Source organism: Patagioenas fasciata, chromosome 2 (assembly GCF_037038585.1).
Source record: "Patagioenas fasciata isolate bPatFas1 chromosome 2, bPatFas1.hap1, whole genome shotgun sequence".
Classification (NCBI taxonomy): domain Eukaryota; kingdom Metazoa; phylum Chordata; class Aves; order Columbiformes; family Columbidae; genus Patagioenas; species Patagioenas fasciata.
This window is the reverse complement of record NC_092521.1, coordinates 164504674-164521073: the sequence shown is the minus strand read 5'-3', so window position 1 is coordinate 164521073 and position 16400 is coordinate 164504674. Positions and strand designations below refer to the sequence as shown.

General features: G+C 42.0%; 1 protein-coding gene across 7 annotated transcripts in view; it reads left to right on the top strand.

Annotated features, from left to right (window-relative positions):
• CTDSPL (CTD small phosphatase like) overlaps positions 1 to 16400 on the top strand; it is an 86729-nt gene that overhangs the window by 35799 nt on the left and 34530 nt on the right. For all 7 annotated transcript variants that reach the window (XM_065829797.2, XM_065829799.2, XM_065829802.2 and 4 more), the window contains exon 2: positions 14977 to 15131. In XM_065829797.2, coding sequence (XP_065685869.1) covers positions 14977 to 15131 — 155 coding nt within the window. The remainder of the gene's footprint in view (positions 1 to 14976; positions 15132 to 16400) is intronic.

Here is a 16400-nt window from a genome sequence, read left to right as displayed (position 1 = left end):
CACGTAAAATAGAACACGAGCAGCTTTCCGCCTTATGGGATCGTTACAACCTAAAGCCCGGCTGTTAAATTTGCGCGCATTCCTTTTAGTACAAAGTTTAGGAGATTTCAAATAGGTCAAAAGTACTTGATGTTCCGGGTATTTGGAAAAAAAACGACAAACCAAAGCCAATTAAACGTGTCTGCAGCTGTTCCAACCTGCAGCTGGACTGTCAGCTCCACAGAGGCAGCTGAGCACTTGGTAAAGGCACCGAAAGGCTTTTTAGAAATCCCCTCCTGTTAAGCTTAAAGGAATAAGTAAAATTAATATATTTTATCTTTTATTAGCTGACTTTCTAAACAGGCAATAAAATATGGCTTTGTTCTAGCAGGGAATTGCTGGAAGTTGGGCAAGTTTTGCTGCCTTTATTGTATTTTGGATCAAAACTGTAGTAACTTTATCATACGTATCTTGTAGTTTCCTGTATTTTTCCTGTTTTGGTCTTAATCTAGTTTTAGCTTTCTGAATGTCATATTTCCAGGTGGGATTGTGCTGCTCCTAATGGTCTGGGAATGCTGAATGGGTGGAATAATCTTCAGTCCAAAGTACATGGTCAGAGTCCAGCGCGGGGCAACAAAGATGCTGAAGGGAGTGGAGCATCTCCCGTGTGAGGAAAGGCTGAGGGAGCTGGGGCTCTGGAGCTGGAGAAGAGGAGACTGAGGGGTGACCTCATTCATGGTTACAGATATATAAAGGGTGAGTGTCAGGAGGATGGAGCCAGGCTCTTCTCAGTGACAACCAATGGTAGGACAAAGGGCAGTGGGTTCAAACTGGAACACAGGAGGTTCCACTTAAATTTGAGAAGAAACAACTTCCCAGTGAGGGTGTCAGAGCCTGGCCCAGGCTGCCCAGGGAGGTTGTGGAGTCTCCTTCTCTGCAGACATTCAAACCCGCCTGGACACCTTCCTGTGGAACCTCAGCTGGGTGTTCCTGCTCCATGGGGGGATTGCACTGGATGAGCTTTCCCAGTCCCTTCCAATCCCTGACATTCTGGGATTCTGTGAATTAATATTTTTAAACTTATTGTAGTTGAAAATACGCTTAATATTAAGCAGCTCCAATGGTTGCTGGCATTACCTTATAGAGTGCTGATAGTCATCATTTCAGGCTTCTTAATTATTAATGTGAAATATTACATTTATCTTTATATATATATAAAAATTACAGACTTGCTGAATGAGGCAAGTTGAACATTTTCTTAAAGGTGGTTTGGTATGTAGCTCAGCTTCGTGTTTTGGTACAACATACACACCCAGCCACTAAGGAAATAAAAATCTCTGTCTTGGACTCCTAAGGAAATAAGAAAATCTCTCCTAAACATTTTTAAATCATGTCAGATGTGTCTTGGTTTTGGCCGTTCCTTCCTCTGCAGTCAGCTGGAGGTTGTTTTATTGGGAGTTGATCAGAATTCAGACAGACATTTAAATGTTTTAAGCTTACTGTGAGTACAACACGCTTGTCTTTTAAAAAATGGCAGTGTGTGTGATACTGTGTGTATGACCTGCTGGAAGGCAGGAGGGCTCTGCACGGGGATCTGGATAGACTGGAAAAATGAGCTGATTCCAATGGGATGAAGTTCAACAAGGCCAAGTGCCGGGTCCTGCACTTTGGCCACAACAACCCCCTGCAGCGCTCCAGGCTGGCACAGAGTGGCTGGAGAGCAGTCAGGCAGAAAGGGACCTGGGGGACTAATGGACAGGAAGCTCAACATGAGCCAACAGTGTGCCCAGGTGGCCAAGAAGGCCAATGGTGTCCTGTCCTGTATCACAAATAGTGTGGTCAGCAGGACAAGGGCAGTGATCCTTCCCCTGTACTCTGTATTGAGGAGGCCACAGCTGGAGTATTGTGTTCAGTTCTGGGCCCCTCAGCTCAGGAAAGAGATTGAAGTGCTGGAGCGGGTCCAGAGAAGAGCAACAAGACTGGGGAAGGGACTTGAGCACAAGACCTATGGGGAGAGGCTGAGGGAGCTGAACTTGCTTAGTCTGGAGAAGAGGAGGCTTAGAGGTGAGCTCAGCACTCTCTAGAACGACCTGAAGGGCAGTTCTAGCCAGGTGGGGATTGGGCTCTTCTCCCAGGCAGTCAGCAACAGGACAAGGGGGCATGGGCTTCAACTCTGCCAGGGGAAATTGAGGCTGGAGATTAGAAAGCAATTCCTTATAGAGAGAGTGGTCAGCATTGGAATGGCTGCCCAGGGAGGTGCTGGACTCACCGGCCCTGGAGGTTTTTAAACTGAGATTGGAGATGGCACTTAGTGCCATGATCTGGTCAATGGACTGGAGTTGGACCAAGGGTTGGACTTGGTGGTCTCTGAGGTCTCTTCCAACCCAGTCGATTCTGTGTGTGATTCTGTGTGATAGTGGCCTTTCTCAATTCACCCCAGGGAAGAGGAGTTTGAAAGGCAAGGAACAGGGGCTTGGGTTTCATCAGCAACACGAGGTATTTTTGCAAATTATTGATGAGAATTTGCGATACAGTTTGGTGTTGGTTGGTTGGTTGATGTTGTTTGGTTGTTGTGGGGTTTGCTGTTGTTGTTCCTTTGTTTTTTTGGCTTTTTTTCCTTTTTGTTTTTCTTCCCCCGCTTACCCTTTTACGTAAGAGAATAATAATAGATGCTCTGTTACAGAGAGACAAACTACAGCTTAAAGTTATCATCAGAGATACTGGCAGTGCTGCTGTTCCACAGAACTGGAAAACCACTTGTCATTACCTTCAATTTAATGCAGTCACTGCGTATATGGAGATCTTACTGAAAAACTCAAATTCATCACAATTCTTTCTAGCTCAACTGGTGAGGGTGTATGCAATAGCTTGGAGGAAAAAGCAAATATGCACTTGAATTCATAAATATTGCAAGTATTTGGGGGAAAAAATTGCGCAGGGTAACCTAAGGTTGGGTAAAACCTGCTCTGGAAGCTAAAGTTGAAATTATTTTGGCAACAATTCCTATAAGATTCTGCCCAAGCTGATACGTTTAAGTGTCTTACAGACTGCTCCTTGCAAAATCACCGCAGCTAACTTGCCATAATTAAGCCTATAATAAAAATCGGATGTTGTAATTTTGCTTCCAGAAGTGCTGGATTCAAATCGCCTGCCCAAGTGATACGACATGTATGCTGGCTGGAACTTGATTTCGAGAGTGGTTTTAATTTTGGGATCGTGTTAATAACCAAAGCACAGATCATGCAGTGATTTAGAGCAAATTCCTTGTTCCAGATGAGTGGGATTCCTGTTCTCTCCGGGTTTCATAATATAGAGAAATTTGTGGAGGATGAGAGGGTGAGTGGGGAAAAACATTAATTGATCTGAATAGCAACATCTCTATTAATGTGTTTTTGAAGTTACACAACTTCACAGAATCCCAGAATGTCAGGGGTTGGAAGGGCCCTGGAAAGCTCATCCAGTGCAATCCCCCCGCCGGAGCAGGAACACCCAGCTGAGGTTCCACAGGAAGGTGTCCAGGCGGGTTTGAATGTCTGCAGAGAAGGAGACTCCACAACCTCCCTGGGCAGCCTGGGCCAGGCTCTGGCACCCTCACCATGAAGAAGTTTCTTCTCAAATTTAAGTGGAACCACCTGTGTTCCAGTTTGAACCCATTACCCCTTGTCCTATCATTGATTGTCACCGAGAAGAGCCTGGCTCCATCCTCCTGACACTCACCCTTTATATATCTGTAAACATTAATTAGGTCACCCCTCAGTTTCCTCTTCTCCAAGCTCCAGAGCCCCAGCTCCCTCAGCCTTTCCTCACACGGGAGATGCTCCACTCCCTTCAGCATCTTTGTTGCCCTGTGCTGGACTCTCTCCAGCAGTTCCCTGTCCTTCTGGAACTGAGGGGCCACAACTGGACACAATATTCCAGGTGTGGTCTCCCCAGGGCAGAGCAGAGGGGCAGGAGAACCTCTCTGACCTACTGACCACCCCCTTCTAACCCACCCCAGGTACCATTGGCCTTCCTGGCCACAAGGGCCCAGTGCTGGCTCATGGTGACCCTGCTGTCCCCAGGACTTATATTTCTATTCCAAAGAAGAAAGGTAAACCTTTCCATAGTCACACATGTTCCTTACTCCATTAAGACGAGGCCTCTTCCAGAGATTATGTGATTTCAATGGTTTTAGTTCTATAAATCCCCTTACCAGAACCAGCATGGGTGTTTTATGCGGACTGCGCTGAACAGCCACAAAATAACAAAAATTGGGAGAAATAAGCAGTAATTGGAAATAAGTGTCTGAGGAGCCACAAAAAAACAGGCCTCGTAGTTTGAATTTTACTATTAATAATGCAGTTTTTGGGGAACAAACTTTACATGAGCGATATTCCCAAAATATCCCCATGGAGTGGCCGAAAACTTCATAAAGTAAAATGGAGAAACTAAACACCCTTTAAGAGCATTTTTGCAAGATGAATCCATTAGAGAAGAGCTTGTTTCTAGGAAAGAGATGAGAAAGCTGGCAAAAATAGACGTAATTCTTTAGATTTGATGCCTTACTGAAGTATTTGCTGCAGTTGGGAATGTCTCTATGGGAACATCTTAGGGCTATATTTAGGAAAAGCAAGTTAAGCTGTTTCTCCCCAGATTGAGCAAAGCTTTGGGAAGGCTTTGGTTGGAGATATAGTTGTATTTTTTAGGGGAGAGTGGAAATTCTTCTGTATTTTGGATTGGTCAGCCACTTGTCTCATGCTTTTCAAGTAAAAAACAACCAAAAAAGATCCAAACCTGTCACCTGTGTTTGGGTCAATGTGTTGGCAGCAGGAGGAAAATCAGGTTAATTTTTGGAGCCAAACCAAAGCTTGGGTTGTGAATCTGGTCATTGCAGAGGAAAAGAAATCAAAACCCAAACAGCTTCTTATTGGACTGGCCTAACTCGATAAGGAACTGAGCCGATCACAGGCAAGAATCCTGAGGTTTGCATTGCGCTTTGGCCTGAAAAATGAATTGATTGGATGAAATAGGTGGGTAAATTGATGTTTTACATGCTGCACGGTGGCTGTGGAGCACAAAAAAGGGGCTTTTATAGCTGTTCATAACTTTGTAGTGATTTTGTGGTGTAAGTTCTTACGGAAGATGTTGCTGAGACCGTGTGTGTGTCTGTGGCACCTGTGAGAGGCCGTAGGTTCGTACCGTGTGTGATAACAAAATATTCTGCCAAAGTGCTTTTCTTTAGCTTGTTTTTCCACTCTTTTCTTTGGTTTAACCAGCAGTGGGTTTTGTGTTTTAAGTTTTATTTGGAATTAAATTAATGTTTGGGGAAAGCCATCGCCTGCTTTGGTCTCGGTGCCCGGGTGCTGCTCGCCTGGATCTTTTTGGGTGTTTCAGCTCCTCGGCGCTGGGCGAGTCGCTCTTTTCTGCCTTTCCCACCGCATTCCGTGTTAGCACAACCCAAGGCGGAGCGGATCGGATACCGAACATATTTTTGCTCTATAAACACAGGCCTGTTTACATTTTGCTTCCTCGCCGGCCCCGCTCTGCTCCTCTCCCGATGCCGGAGGGTATCAGCCCTGACTAACAAACCCCCATTTTGACCCCGTGCGCTCTCATGTTTCCAGTTGTTCGCTTCTCCTCTGCCTTCCCTCCCAAGTATTCCACAAATTATTATTAAATACCTCCCAGGATTTAAGAGGCCAACCTGGGGGGCAATTTGAAAGAGTTGAGACGCACAAGTGCACGCTCTGGTTCCTAATTCTGTTTATTACTTTACGGTTGAAGAGAAACTTCAGTGCCGGGTCTTTTTTCTTCAGTGGAAGAAATGGAAATGAAATGGAAACAAATCCAACAACCCTCTGTTATTGCGAATAGGTCTTTTTTTGCCGGGCGAAACTCTCTCAGTTCTGCTCGACTGCTGCGGCCTGATTGTCATAATATTTGGCAAAACCTTCTTAAAATAAATCCTGTGACATCCATGCGATCGCTGCTTTCCTAGAGCACCCTCGCAGATTCGGAACATTTACAAACGTCCAGGTCTCCACAAAACTGCGCCGTGAACGCTGCAATGTTGCTTTTTATCAGCAGAGAAGGCCGGTTTGGATTCGTAGGCCGCATCTGCTGGTGAACTTTGTGCAGTCTGCCTTCTCTTTTCTCTCTTTTACTAGAAGAAAGGTCTGTTTGTTGGCTCGGGGCGGTTCAGGAATGTAACGCACGCACAGACCGCGCAGCATTTCCTGTTCGACTGCCCCTCCAAACCTCGGCGCTGGGAAAACCTCCAGCCCAAGCGGCTCAGGCCTTGCTCAGACAACCGAGAAACGCTGCAGCTTGAATGTATCGGATTCTATGGATGGTGCTTCTACGCTATTTAGAGGCTACAGGGGCTGAGAGAAAACATTAAACTTACTGAAGCTCTATAGGTACAGAGCGATGGCTCCATAATGTCACTACAAAAAGTTTGCAGCCTAATCCATCTCCATAATGTTGCCTGTTTAGTTCAGTCAGCTTCATTTTCCATCCAGATAAAAATGGTACCGGAGCTGCTTTTGCATTATTTGTTCTAGTTTATTTTTCCCTTGAACTGTTCTGCTTTGCATGAGTTTTGCTTTGGAAGTAAAACATTTTCTTTTAGCAAAAGTCAGAACAGCTTTTGAGTTTGATCGCTTCTGCTAACAAACACTAAACTGCTACAGCCTGGCTTCTATATATTGTATATTGTGTATTTCTTTTAACTTTAACTTTATTGTAGGTGATTCTGGTCCTTTGTACATGTGGCAGCTCTGCTACCGGTTCAAACTACAATGGAACAGTCACTGTGGGGTGTGACTGGCTAATTATTTGATTTTCTAATTATCTTGTAAGCGGGTATACGTTTTGAGAATTTATATCCATAGGCTCCTCTGGAACACGTAAGTGCTGTGTTTTTTTTCAAGAAAAAAAGCAAATACTAGGAAAAGGTTTGACCATGAACTGTGTGGATATGCATATATGTATATACACATTGAAAATGTAGATCCTTGTAGCACCTTTTTTAGCGCGTTCAGCAGCTCCGTGGTCTGATGTAGAAAGGAAGCAACGTGCTCAGGTTGGCGTTGAAGACCAGGACACCCCTTGGTCCTCAGTGTTCAATGGCAGGAGCCGCGGGTTGACCAGATAGAGGGATGTCCATGCAGGACTATCCTTCTCATAGAATTATAGAATCATTTTGGTTGGGAAAGACCTTTAAGATCATGAAGTCCAACTGTTAACCTGCCACTAAGTCCACCTCTAATCCATGTCCCGAAGAACCTCATCTCTGCATCTTTTATACCCCTCCAAGGATGGTGGCTCCACCAAATCCTGTTCCAATGCCCAACAACCATTTCCATGAAGTAATTTTTTTAATAGCCAATCTAAACCTCCCCTGAGAAGCGGGGAGAACCCAGGGAAAGCTGGATGGGCACGTTCGGCTCCTGTTTAAACGCCATCCAGCTGTCAAAGCTGCAGCAGCTCCCTGGCTCATCTTACTGGAGGAAAACATCTCCTAATTTCTCTTCCATACTCTCCTCCCTCTTCTGTCCCTGGCTGTTCCAGTGGTGACCAATACAGGCATAAGTGCCAAGTGTTAATTAGTTCCTTCCTGATTCACAAGGAGACCAACTTTTGAGTCCTTTGGAGATACCGATCTCCACGTGCTGCTCCTCCAAATGGGAATCTGGAGTGGCCCTGTTTAGCTTGTCAAGCACTGGAGCAGGGAAGGACCTGGCCAAAACCTGCACTGGTTCGTTTGAACGTGAAGGTATTTAGCTCAGAACAGAGTTCAGTGGGTTAATTAGATTGTTAAAACTCTCTTTTAACTTTTCAGCTTCATTAGTAAACGCGGATGCCCCTGAAGTGGTGGATCTAAATGTAAGGAGTTGAGTTTCAACAGCTAAATGTCCTTTAACATAGAATTTCCCTCCTTATTTTTTGAATCCTACAAGATGGGATGGGTGTTTAAATCATGGCTTATATGGGAAGCTGACACATACCTGAGTGTTATATTATCATATATACATATATCCAACCGACCAGTGTGCAGACTGAAGCGTACCGACTGCTTTATGTTTTTTTGGAATTTGCCTTGGGATCCATTGGCTTTTTGTGCCTTTTTAAGCCTTTTCGTGATTTCTTGTTGCTCCTTGTCAGCCAAGAGGCTTCTGTGCACACTTGTTGGGTTTAAGATTCAGTAGCTGCGTCTCCTGATGCATCACAGCAGAGGCAGCAGTGCCCTGTGTTAAATAAATGGCTTCAGAATTTCCCTCCGTTTGATCCGTGGAAAATGAGCGTCCAACAAGAGCGGGTATTTAATCCACCCAGATTCGAGGGCTGTAATAAATAATCTTTGTAAGGCAAAAGGTTTTGCATTAAGCTGCCACAACAGAGTCGTTTCCAAAGCTTAGTTTGCTTAGGTAGAGATCTCTTTCCTTTGTACAACTTGGATTGACATTCACCCCAATGATTTTTCTTCTTTTGTCCTAGGTACTGTGTATATTTATAGGACTTTGGCAGGTATGGCAAGGAAACCGTAGTGTTCCTATATCCGCTAGATAACTCCTCTTTGAATGAGATAAGCTGTTCTTGCGGAACCGTTTGATCTGAGCCTACAGGTGCGACTTCGAGCTTGTTTTCCAAAAGCTTGTGGAATGGATTAATTAAAGATTAATGTGCAATTTTTTCCCTAAAATTCCCAAACGTTTGTCAATCATACTGATGTTTTTTCAGATCCAAGCGCCATGACCTGCTTTAAATGGATTAAAATGAGAAGGACTATCTCCAAAGTCACTTGGTTATTTTTCCCTGTGTTCCCACCTGTCTTACATGCTTAAGCTTTTATTTCTTGGCCCCTGGCCTTGTGATCTGCCCCATCCATCCCAAATAGACAAGTAATATCAGAAAAGGTTTGGGAGGAGGATAATTCAATGTTTTGGAAAGATTTTCTTCTTTCTATTAAACTAGTCTGGGATCCCTCCCTTCAAAGAAACAATTCCAGTGGAAAACCCAAACCTTTGCATTTATTTAATTACATTTCTTAGAGAAAAGAGGATGCCGGTTTCAGCTGGAATGAAGATAATACTGGGGTATATCGCGCTGAACATAAAAAACCAGAGCATTTTGCTTGGGTTGTACATATTTGAAGGTTAAAGCAGCCGTGGGTGGGTTTTGCAGGTATGTGACAGTACTGTTATTGCCGCATTGTCTGCAAAGCTCATGTGGGAGATTCAACCTTTCAGTCACAAATTAAAATGCAGTTTAAACCCAAAGCGATGCGGGCATCACGTGCAGATTTGGCATCGGGTTTTGTGAAGTAATTCCTGTCCTGGTCAGTACATCACAAAAGTGTAAAGGAAAGTTGATGGGTTTTTGTTACTTAACTGTTTATAGCTCAAGTCATATAGGATAAAAATTATTATTTTTCTAATAAGATCAAAACCAGCCTTTTGGGAAGATTGAAAAATCACGTGTCTCTAATCATATATAGATTTCGAAACGACTTCCTTTTGGATAAAGGCTTTGTTTAATACCACTTTATTCTACCTTGCATCTTTCCACTCTGTATCACAAACAAACTGGTTAGCGGGGAGCTCACCATACACAGATGTTCCTTTTATTGCATTTAGTGGCTTGGTCTGTGAGCGCACAGAAAGTCTCTTCATTACCCAGTTTATGTTATTCCAGCCTGGCTATTGCCTTCATTTAATTAGGAAAAATGCAGCAGTAATTAGCTGAGGGCTGGGCTGGATTAGGACCTTCCGCTCATCCCGCGGTGGCTTCTTGGAGCAATAAGAGGTTTCTTATGCGATGGTTTTTGTCCTTTCGTGCAGCTACAGCAAAATTTGGTGGGGAGAAGCCTTGAACTGAACCTTTTTAGGATACAATAAATGGGGGAAAAGCTTTTTCCTGTGCAACTTGTGCTGCTGTTGGAACTGTGTCGGTGGGAGAATGGAAATTATACCAGGCTTTGGACTCTCAAATCGGGAAAGGGAATAAAGAAATAAGCCACAAAAATTGCAAGGGGAAGGGGTATTTGTTTGTGCACCTATATGAATGTGTGGGTGTATCTGTGCATCTGTATATAGATTTAGAAATTAATTGTGTGGCGTTGCAGGAAGGCAATGATTTCAAATCTAAAATAGCAGATGAAATTAAATGTTGATACACTTCTGCATGGGAAGAGTTAATTCTTGTGTTTGCAGTGGTGCCGAAATAGCTGCTAATGAAGAGATCTTTGTGTTATAATAAGATCATCCGAAAAAATCACATTAGCCCAATGCTCACGTGTCAGAAAATGCAAACAAGCATTGGGAATTATTAGAAAAGTAAGAGAACGAAGTGATGTGTGGGTGTATAAATACACGGTGCTCTCTCCTTTTATCCTGGATATTGTGTGTGGTTCTAGTCCATCTCCCCATCCGAATTAGAGAAGGTACAAAGATAAGAACCAAGGAGGGTCGGAGTTACAAATGGCTCAACCCCAGGACACTTTAGGCACTAAAAGTTGTCACAGGTTCAGAATGTGATGAGATAAAGGTGTGAAATAGGATTGGAAAAGGTCACTAAAAATTGTCTTCAGCATTCAGGGGTGATGGGTACAGCGCTCCGGGCGATGCTGTAGGAAACCAGCCCAGAAATAAGACCCAAGAGATGGGGGTGGTGAGGGAAGCCCTCTCAGTTCCATCTGCTGGGTGCTGCTCACATGTGGAGTTTGGATAATCCAGTTTAACGCTCCAGGATCATTGCTGCCTATAGGTTTTTAAGGAATGCCAGATTTTGTCCTCTGCAGGGCTTTTTTTCCCCTTTAAAATTTACCGGCGTCCATAATACCTAAATTTATGGTAGTTCTTCCATATTGATGCCTCTTTACATCTTCACGTGTAGCCAATATAGCATATTTAGCAAATGGCACATCAACTGCATTTGGCTCAGTGTAACTAAGGAGGGAGAAACTTTGTTGTCAACACTGTCATAGTTGTTCCAATTGTGATTTGGTGCAAATCTTTTCTATGTATTATCTGTGTGTGATAAAAGCCACGTAAAACCACTTGAGAACTGCTCATTACTGCACCCAAAATTATTATCTAAGTCACAGTAGAGCCTCTATAATATATTATTTAACAATAAAATCTTTAAAATAATATGTAAATTAAAGGAAAGACCTATTTGGAACGCCACTGTATTGGGAATGGCAAAACTGCCAAGATTAAAAACAACGTGAAGGAATATTTGTTCTAGAACAAATATTTCACTGAGCAAATGCGAGCAGCCATTTGAAATGGATAATTAGATCAATTCTCATATTATCTGGAAACATCAGCAGCTTGTGTCGAAGTTTATTTAGAGTTTATTTAGACCATTTATTGACTGCCGTGGTCTGATCTTTAGCGTTCCGAGCTTTGGGGACGAACATGATGCGGTTTAGGTGAATTTTTGCCGCCTGTGCTCTTTGTGTTCAATAAGCAGCCAAAGATGAAGCTCAGAAGTGCTCTGCAACGTTTCTTACACAAACGTTTGGTAATTAGTTTTTCTTGCTTTAACACTCTCTACTTCTTCATTAACTTTATACCCTGTTTCCCCAAAATTAAGACAGGGTCTTATATTAATTGTTGTACCAAAAGGCGCCCTTTTTTACATGTGTAGCTGCCTGGACACTATTTAAATTGACTTTTAATGAACTGTAACTAGGGCTTATTTTTTGAGTAGGGCTTATATCTCGAGCATCCTCAAAAAAACAAACTAGAGCTTATTTTTGGGGTAGGTCTTATTTTGGGGAAAATGGTAGCAATGGATCCTGCTTGCAGACCTCCCTCAATCTCAACCTAGAGTATAAACTGGGTTTTATCTTAAGGTGTAGCATTGGCTTTGGGACAACTGTATTTTTATGCATAAAATATAACACACAGCATTGTCGTTCGCGTTTGAATTTCGGCGTCTTTCAGTATTTAAGGTGAGAAAGGAGATTTCTTTGCCTGGATGAGTAGGGCTTATATCTCGAGCATCCTCAAAAATCCTGAAAAATCATGCTAGGTCTTATTTTTGGGGTAGGTCTTATTTTGGGAAAAATGGTAGGAATGCATCCCGCTTGCAGACCTCCGTCAGTCTCAACCTAGAATATAAACTGGGCTTTATTCTAAGATGCAGCATTGACTTTGGGACTATATTTTTACACGTAGAATACAACACACGGCGTTGTCCTTCCCGTTCGAATTTCGGCGTCTTTCGGTATTTAAGGAGATTTCTTCGCCTGGATGGCGTTGCAACAAAGCTGTTCGTGTTTGGAAAAGCCCTTCCCAGCTGCTCAGGTTTCCCATGGGGATTTCTCCAGGCGTGTTCCTGCAGATCTGTTGCAAACGGAAAGTGACATTTTGAGAAAGAGCCTTTTACCGTAACATCTATCACCGAGGGGCAGAGTTCCCGTATGTGTTCTGTTTAACTGGAGCACTGAATGGCAGCAATTGGGTTGCTTTCAGTTTACAAGTGTCTTTAAAGTAACGAAACACTTAAGTAAACACACAGATCTGCACCGTTCTGACTTTATTATGTTATTGAAGCACTTCTTAAATGTTAAAAGTTCATAAAACCCATTTAGATACCGATACACTTTCCTATTGTTATCAATTAATAACTGCACCTGAGCTTTGCTCGCTCCCTAAAGGTGGAAAAAATAGGAACTACGGGAATTCATATTATATGAAGGACAGAAAATTACTGTTGGACACCTTGCAAGTGCTTTGAGAGGAGGAAATATTGACATTTAGCTCTTCTAAATCAGAATATTTTGGTTTCTACTTCCAGAGAAAGCACTTGAATGTTCACTCCAAATCTGCACCGTGAGGTTTTCTTATCCAAGTCTTTCCATGAGAGATTTGTTCTATTTCATACACAACTGTTCTCCCACTGAAATGTCCTTTTTCTGCTAGTAATTGTATTATTTGTATTTTGTATTATTTGTATTTATGTTACCGGTTGCCTTGATTGCACTTGATGTATTTGTAGTATCAGGGGGAAGGTACATGGCAGTTCTGAGATGGGCATTTATATTCCATATATATATATATATATATATGTGTGTGTATATATATATATATGGTCCATATATTTATATATTTTTATATATATATATACACACACATGTAGTCCATGTCCCCCCGCTCAAAAATCCGAATTAGAGAAGGTACAAAGATAAGAACCAAGGTGGGTCAGAGTTACAAACGGCTCAACCCCGGGACACTTTGGGCACTAAAGGTCGTCACAGGTTCAGAACGCGATGGGATGAAGGTGTGAAATAGGATGGGAAAAGATCACTTAAAATTGTTTTTAGCATTCAGGGGTGATGGGTACAGCGCTCCTGGGGGATCCATTGCTACCGTTTTCCTCAAAATAAGACCTACCCCGAAAATAAGCCCTAGCATGACTTTTTGAGGATGCTGGAGATAGAAGCCCTACTCCAAAAATAAGCCCTAGTTACAGTTCATTAAAAAAAACCAATTTAAATAGTGTCCAGGCAGCTATGCATGTAAAAATATATATATAATATTGATGTGTGTAATGGGATTTTATAAGGACTCCAACTTGGGCTTCGGGAACTGTTTTGTTCCTTCTAATGCAGAATGTCAATAAATCCTATATCCCTATTAACCTGCTACATCTTCCCATAGCATCCTTTTTCCTCAGCATAATCCACCTTTTAAAGTTTGTTACTTTAAGATGCATAACTGGAAAATAAAATACTAAAAAATAACTTGTTGGGGCTTGTTTGCGTGTATTTTCAATGAAATCAGTAGCTGACTCTGAAAAGAAAGGCGTTAATCTCTCTTTAAGATATTCCTTTGCTTAGAGGGTGAACGTGATGCGATTGCGTCTCGTCATGTTACAATGTGATGTTAACAAGTTGAGTATCCATAGGGTTCGGTACCAATGGTGTAGATAAACATTGAGGAAAAAGGACTGTGAGAAAGGCAGGAAACAAATACTTGTAGCTGACAGTAGATCAGCAAAATGTAACGTGATCGAATCAGTTCTTATGTAATATTCTAAAAGCCTTTTCCAACAAGCTGGAATTGTCAGGCGGCTGAGTCTTGGGGAAATGAGTAGATACCTTATGTGCATTTCTATGCTGCAAACCGTTGTTTTTAGCTGGGGTTTAAAAGTCTTAGAATCTCCAAATCTTTCAAATTCATGGAATCCTTGAATTGTTTTCTTGGAAAAGACCCTCAGGATCAAGTCCAACCATCAACCCACCACTCTCCCTAGATGCTACACTTGCCTTTGCTGAGCTGCGTGTAATTTTTTACCTGTTTTTTTATTCTTTTTTGTTGGAGAGGCTGTTCTGGTTTTAATTTGGTTTGGTTTTTGAATGTTTTTAGCAAGTTAAACGCCTTTCTTTTCAGTTAATAACACCCTCTTCAACCTTGTTCCTGCAGCCAGTGCTGCAGCTCACGGTGCTGCTTGTGTTATGTCCTTTGTCCACCAGCAACTCAGAAACATTCTGTGATTCTACCATCTTAGATATTATTATTATTATTATTATTATTATTATTATTATTATTATTATTATTATTATTATTATTATTATTATTATTATCTTGACCCTTGTAGGAGTTTCAGTGTCTCACACTTGATGGTGTAGAAAATACGCCCAGGCATCCATAGGCGTTTATTGCATCTCTTCTTTTTTAGATGGGTCCTTTTTGCTCGCTACACATTTTAGCAGCAAGTTATTTAACGTAATTTACAGTATCTCCTTCGGATACTTCTAGGAAAACTCTCTTGGCATGGCAAGAGCTTTGATTGTGCAGAAATCCAGGCTGGTTAATGATGGGCTGATGTTGTCGTGCGAGTTTGACAAGGGCAAAATGCGTCGAAACGCATCTCAATAAGGCGGAAAATTTCTGTGATATTATCATAGTTAATAACCTTATATTTTCGATTGACTCATTGCATGGCTGGAAAACCAGTTCTGTGCTCCGTTAATTGATTTTTCTTCTCTTTCTTTTTCCCTAGTGTCCCAATGTAATATCAGCTTGAAGAAGCAGAGGAGTCGAAGTATCTTTAGCACCTTATTCTGCTGCTTTCGTGACTACAATGTTGAGCCACCATCTACCAACAGCACCAGTGCTCTTCCTCCTTTGGTGGAGGAGAATGGAGGACTTCAGAAGGTCAGCCTTGTATCTTATTTTACTGTCCTATAGGCCTTTTGCAAGCAAGGTTTAACTTTGTGCTTCTTAAGGTTTGCCTTAATAGGTTTCCCTCATGGGAAACGTAGTTACTGTTTTGATGGTGAACTGCAAGTATCTGTTTGGCTACAATTTAAAGCTAAGTTGGCCATGAAGATTATTGACACTATAAGCAAACAACATTTAAAACCTGAGGAAAATGTGGATTTCTTGTAGTATTCCAGATACCAAGTTGTCTCTGGCTTTGGTTCTTCTTCCCAGCTATAGGAAGGTGAAAACGTGTCCACTGGAGCACAGTGGAACTGCTTTGTTTCCAGTGACATAAAAACAGTTCAAAAGGGGGCAGAACTGTAATTAGACCTTTTTTCCTAATCAATTCACCTCCATTTAGCACACACTGAGTCCAGAGGTACCAGCGTTTGGCCACTTTTCCTGGCTAATATTATTTGTTTGCCTAATAAGTCAAATTAATCGCTACAAACTCTTAGCACTTCATTGTATGGAAGAGCAGAACGTTACTTTTGTTGAATTTGAGTAGTTACGTAGTTTTGGCAAATCCATAAAATCACAATACACTTTTATATGTTCTTTTTGAATCTGGTAACACTGAAGGGATTTGCATTATGTTAATGAAGAGTTTCCCTTCAATATAGAAAACACAGGGATACCACCTTTTCCACACCACGGTGTTTTTCAGCATTCTGATAACTCCACTACCACTATACTCTTAATATTTTTAATTTTGCAAGTCTAAGTGTATTCATGATGGGGAATAATAGCAGCAATTGAGCCATTTCTGTCTTTTCAACCTTCTGCTCTTCACCCGAATTTTTCATAAGCCACGCAGCTGATTTCTTACCTACATTGTCCTGTTCATTTTATTGGGAATTTCGCTGGTTATGTTTGAATTCTGAAAGAGCAGAGAAACCATTTGATGGAGAAAGGAAAGGAAAATGAAGTGACTGAGACACAGAGGTAAAACACACTGAAAATTCCTCTGCCAGGAGGAGGAATTTATGTGTATTTTTAGCCATCTTTTGCTGGCCTATGTAGGTTTTGACTGAAATGAGGGAGATTTGGTCTGGATGTGCTAAGGGAAAAGCTGTAGCGTGTGCGCACGTTCACCTGAGAAACAAAAAGAAGGGGGAGAAATTTCCCTTCCCGCTGTGCCAGGGGATGGAAAAGATGCAGAAGTGAAGCTACGGGCAAAATCACAGCTGGGAGAAAAGGGGAGTTCATTAGAAATACAAA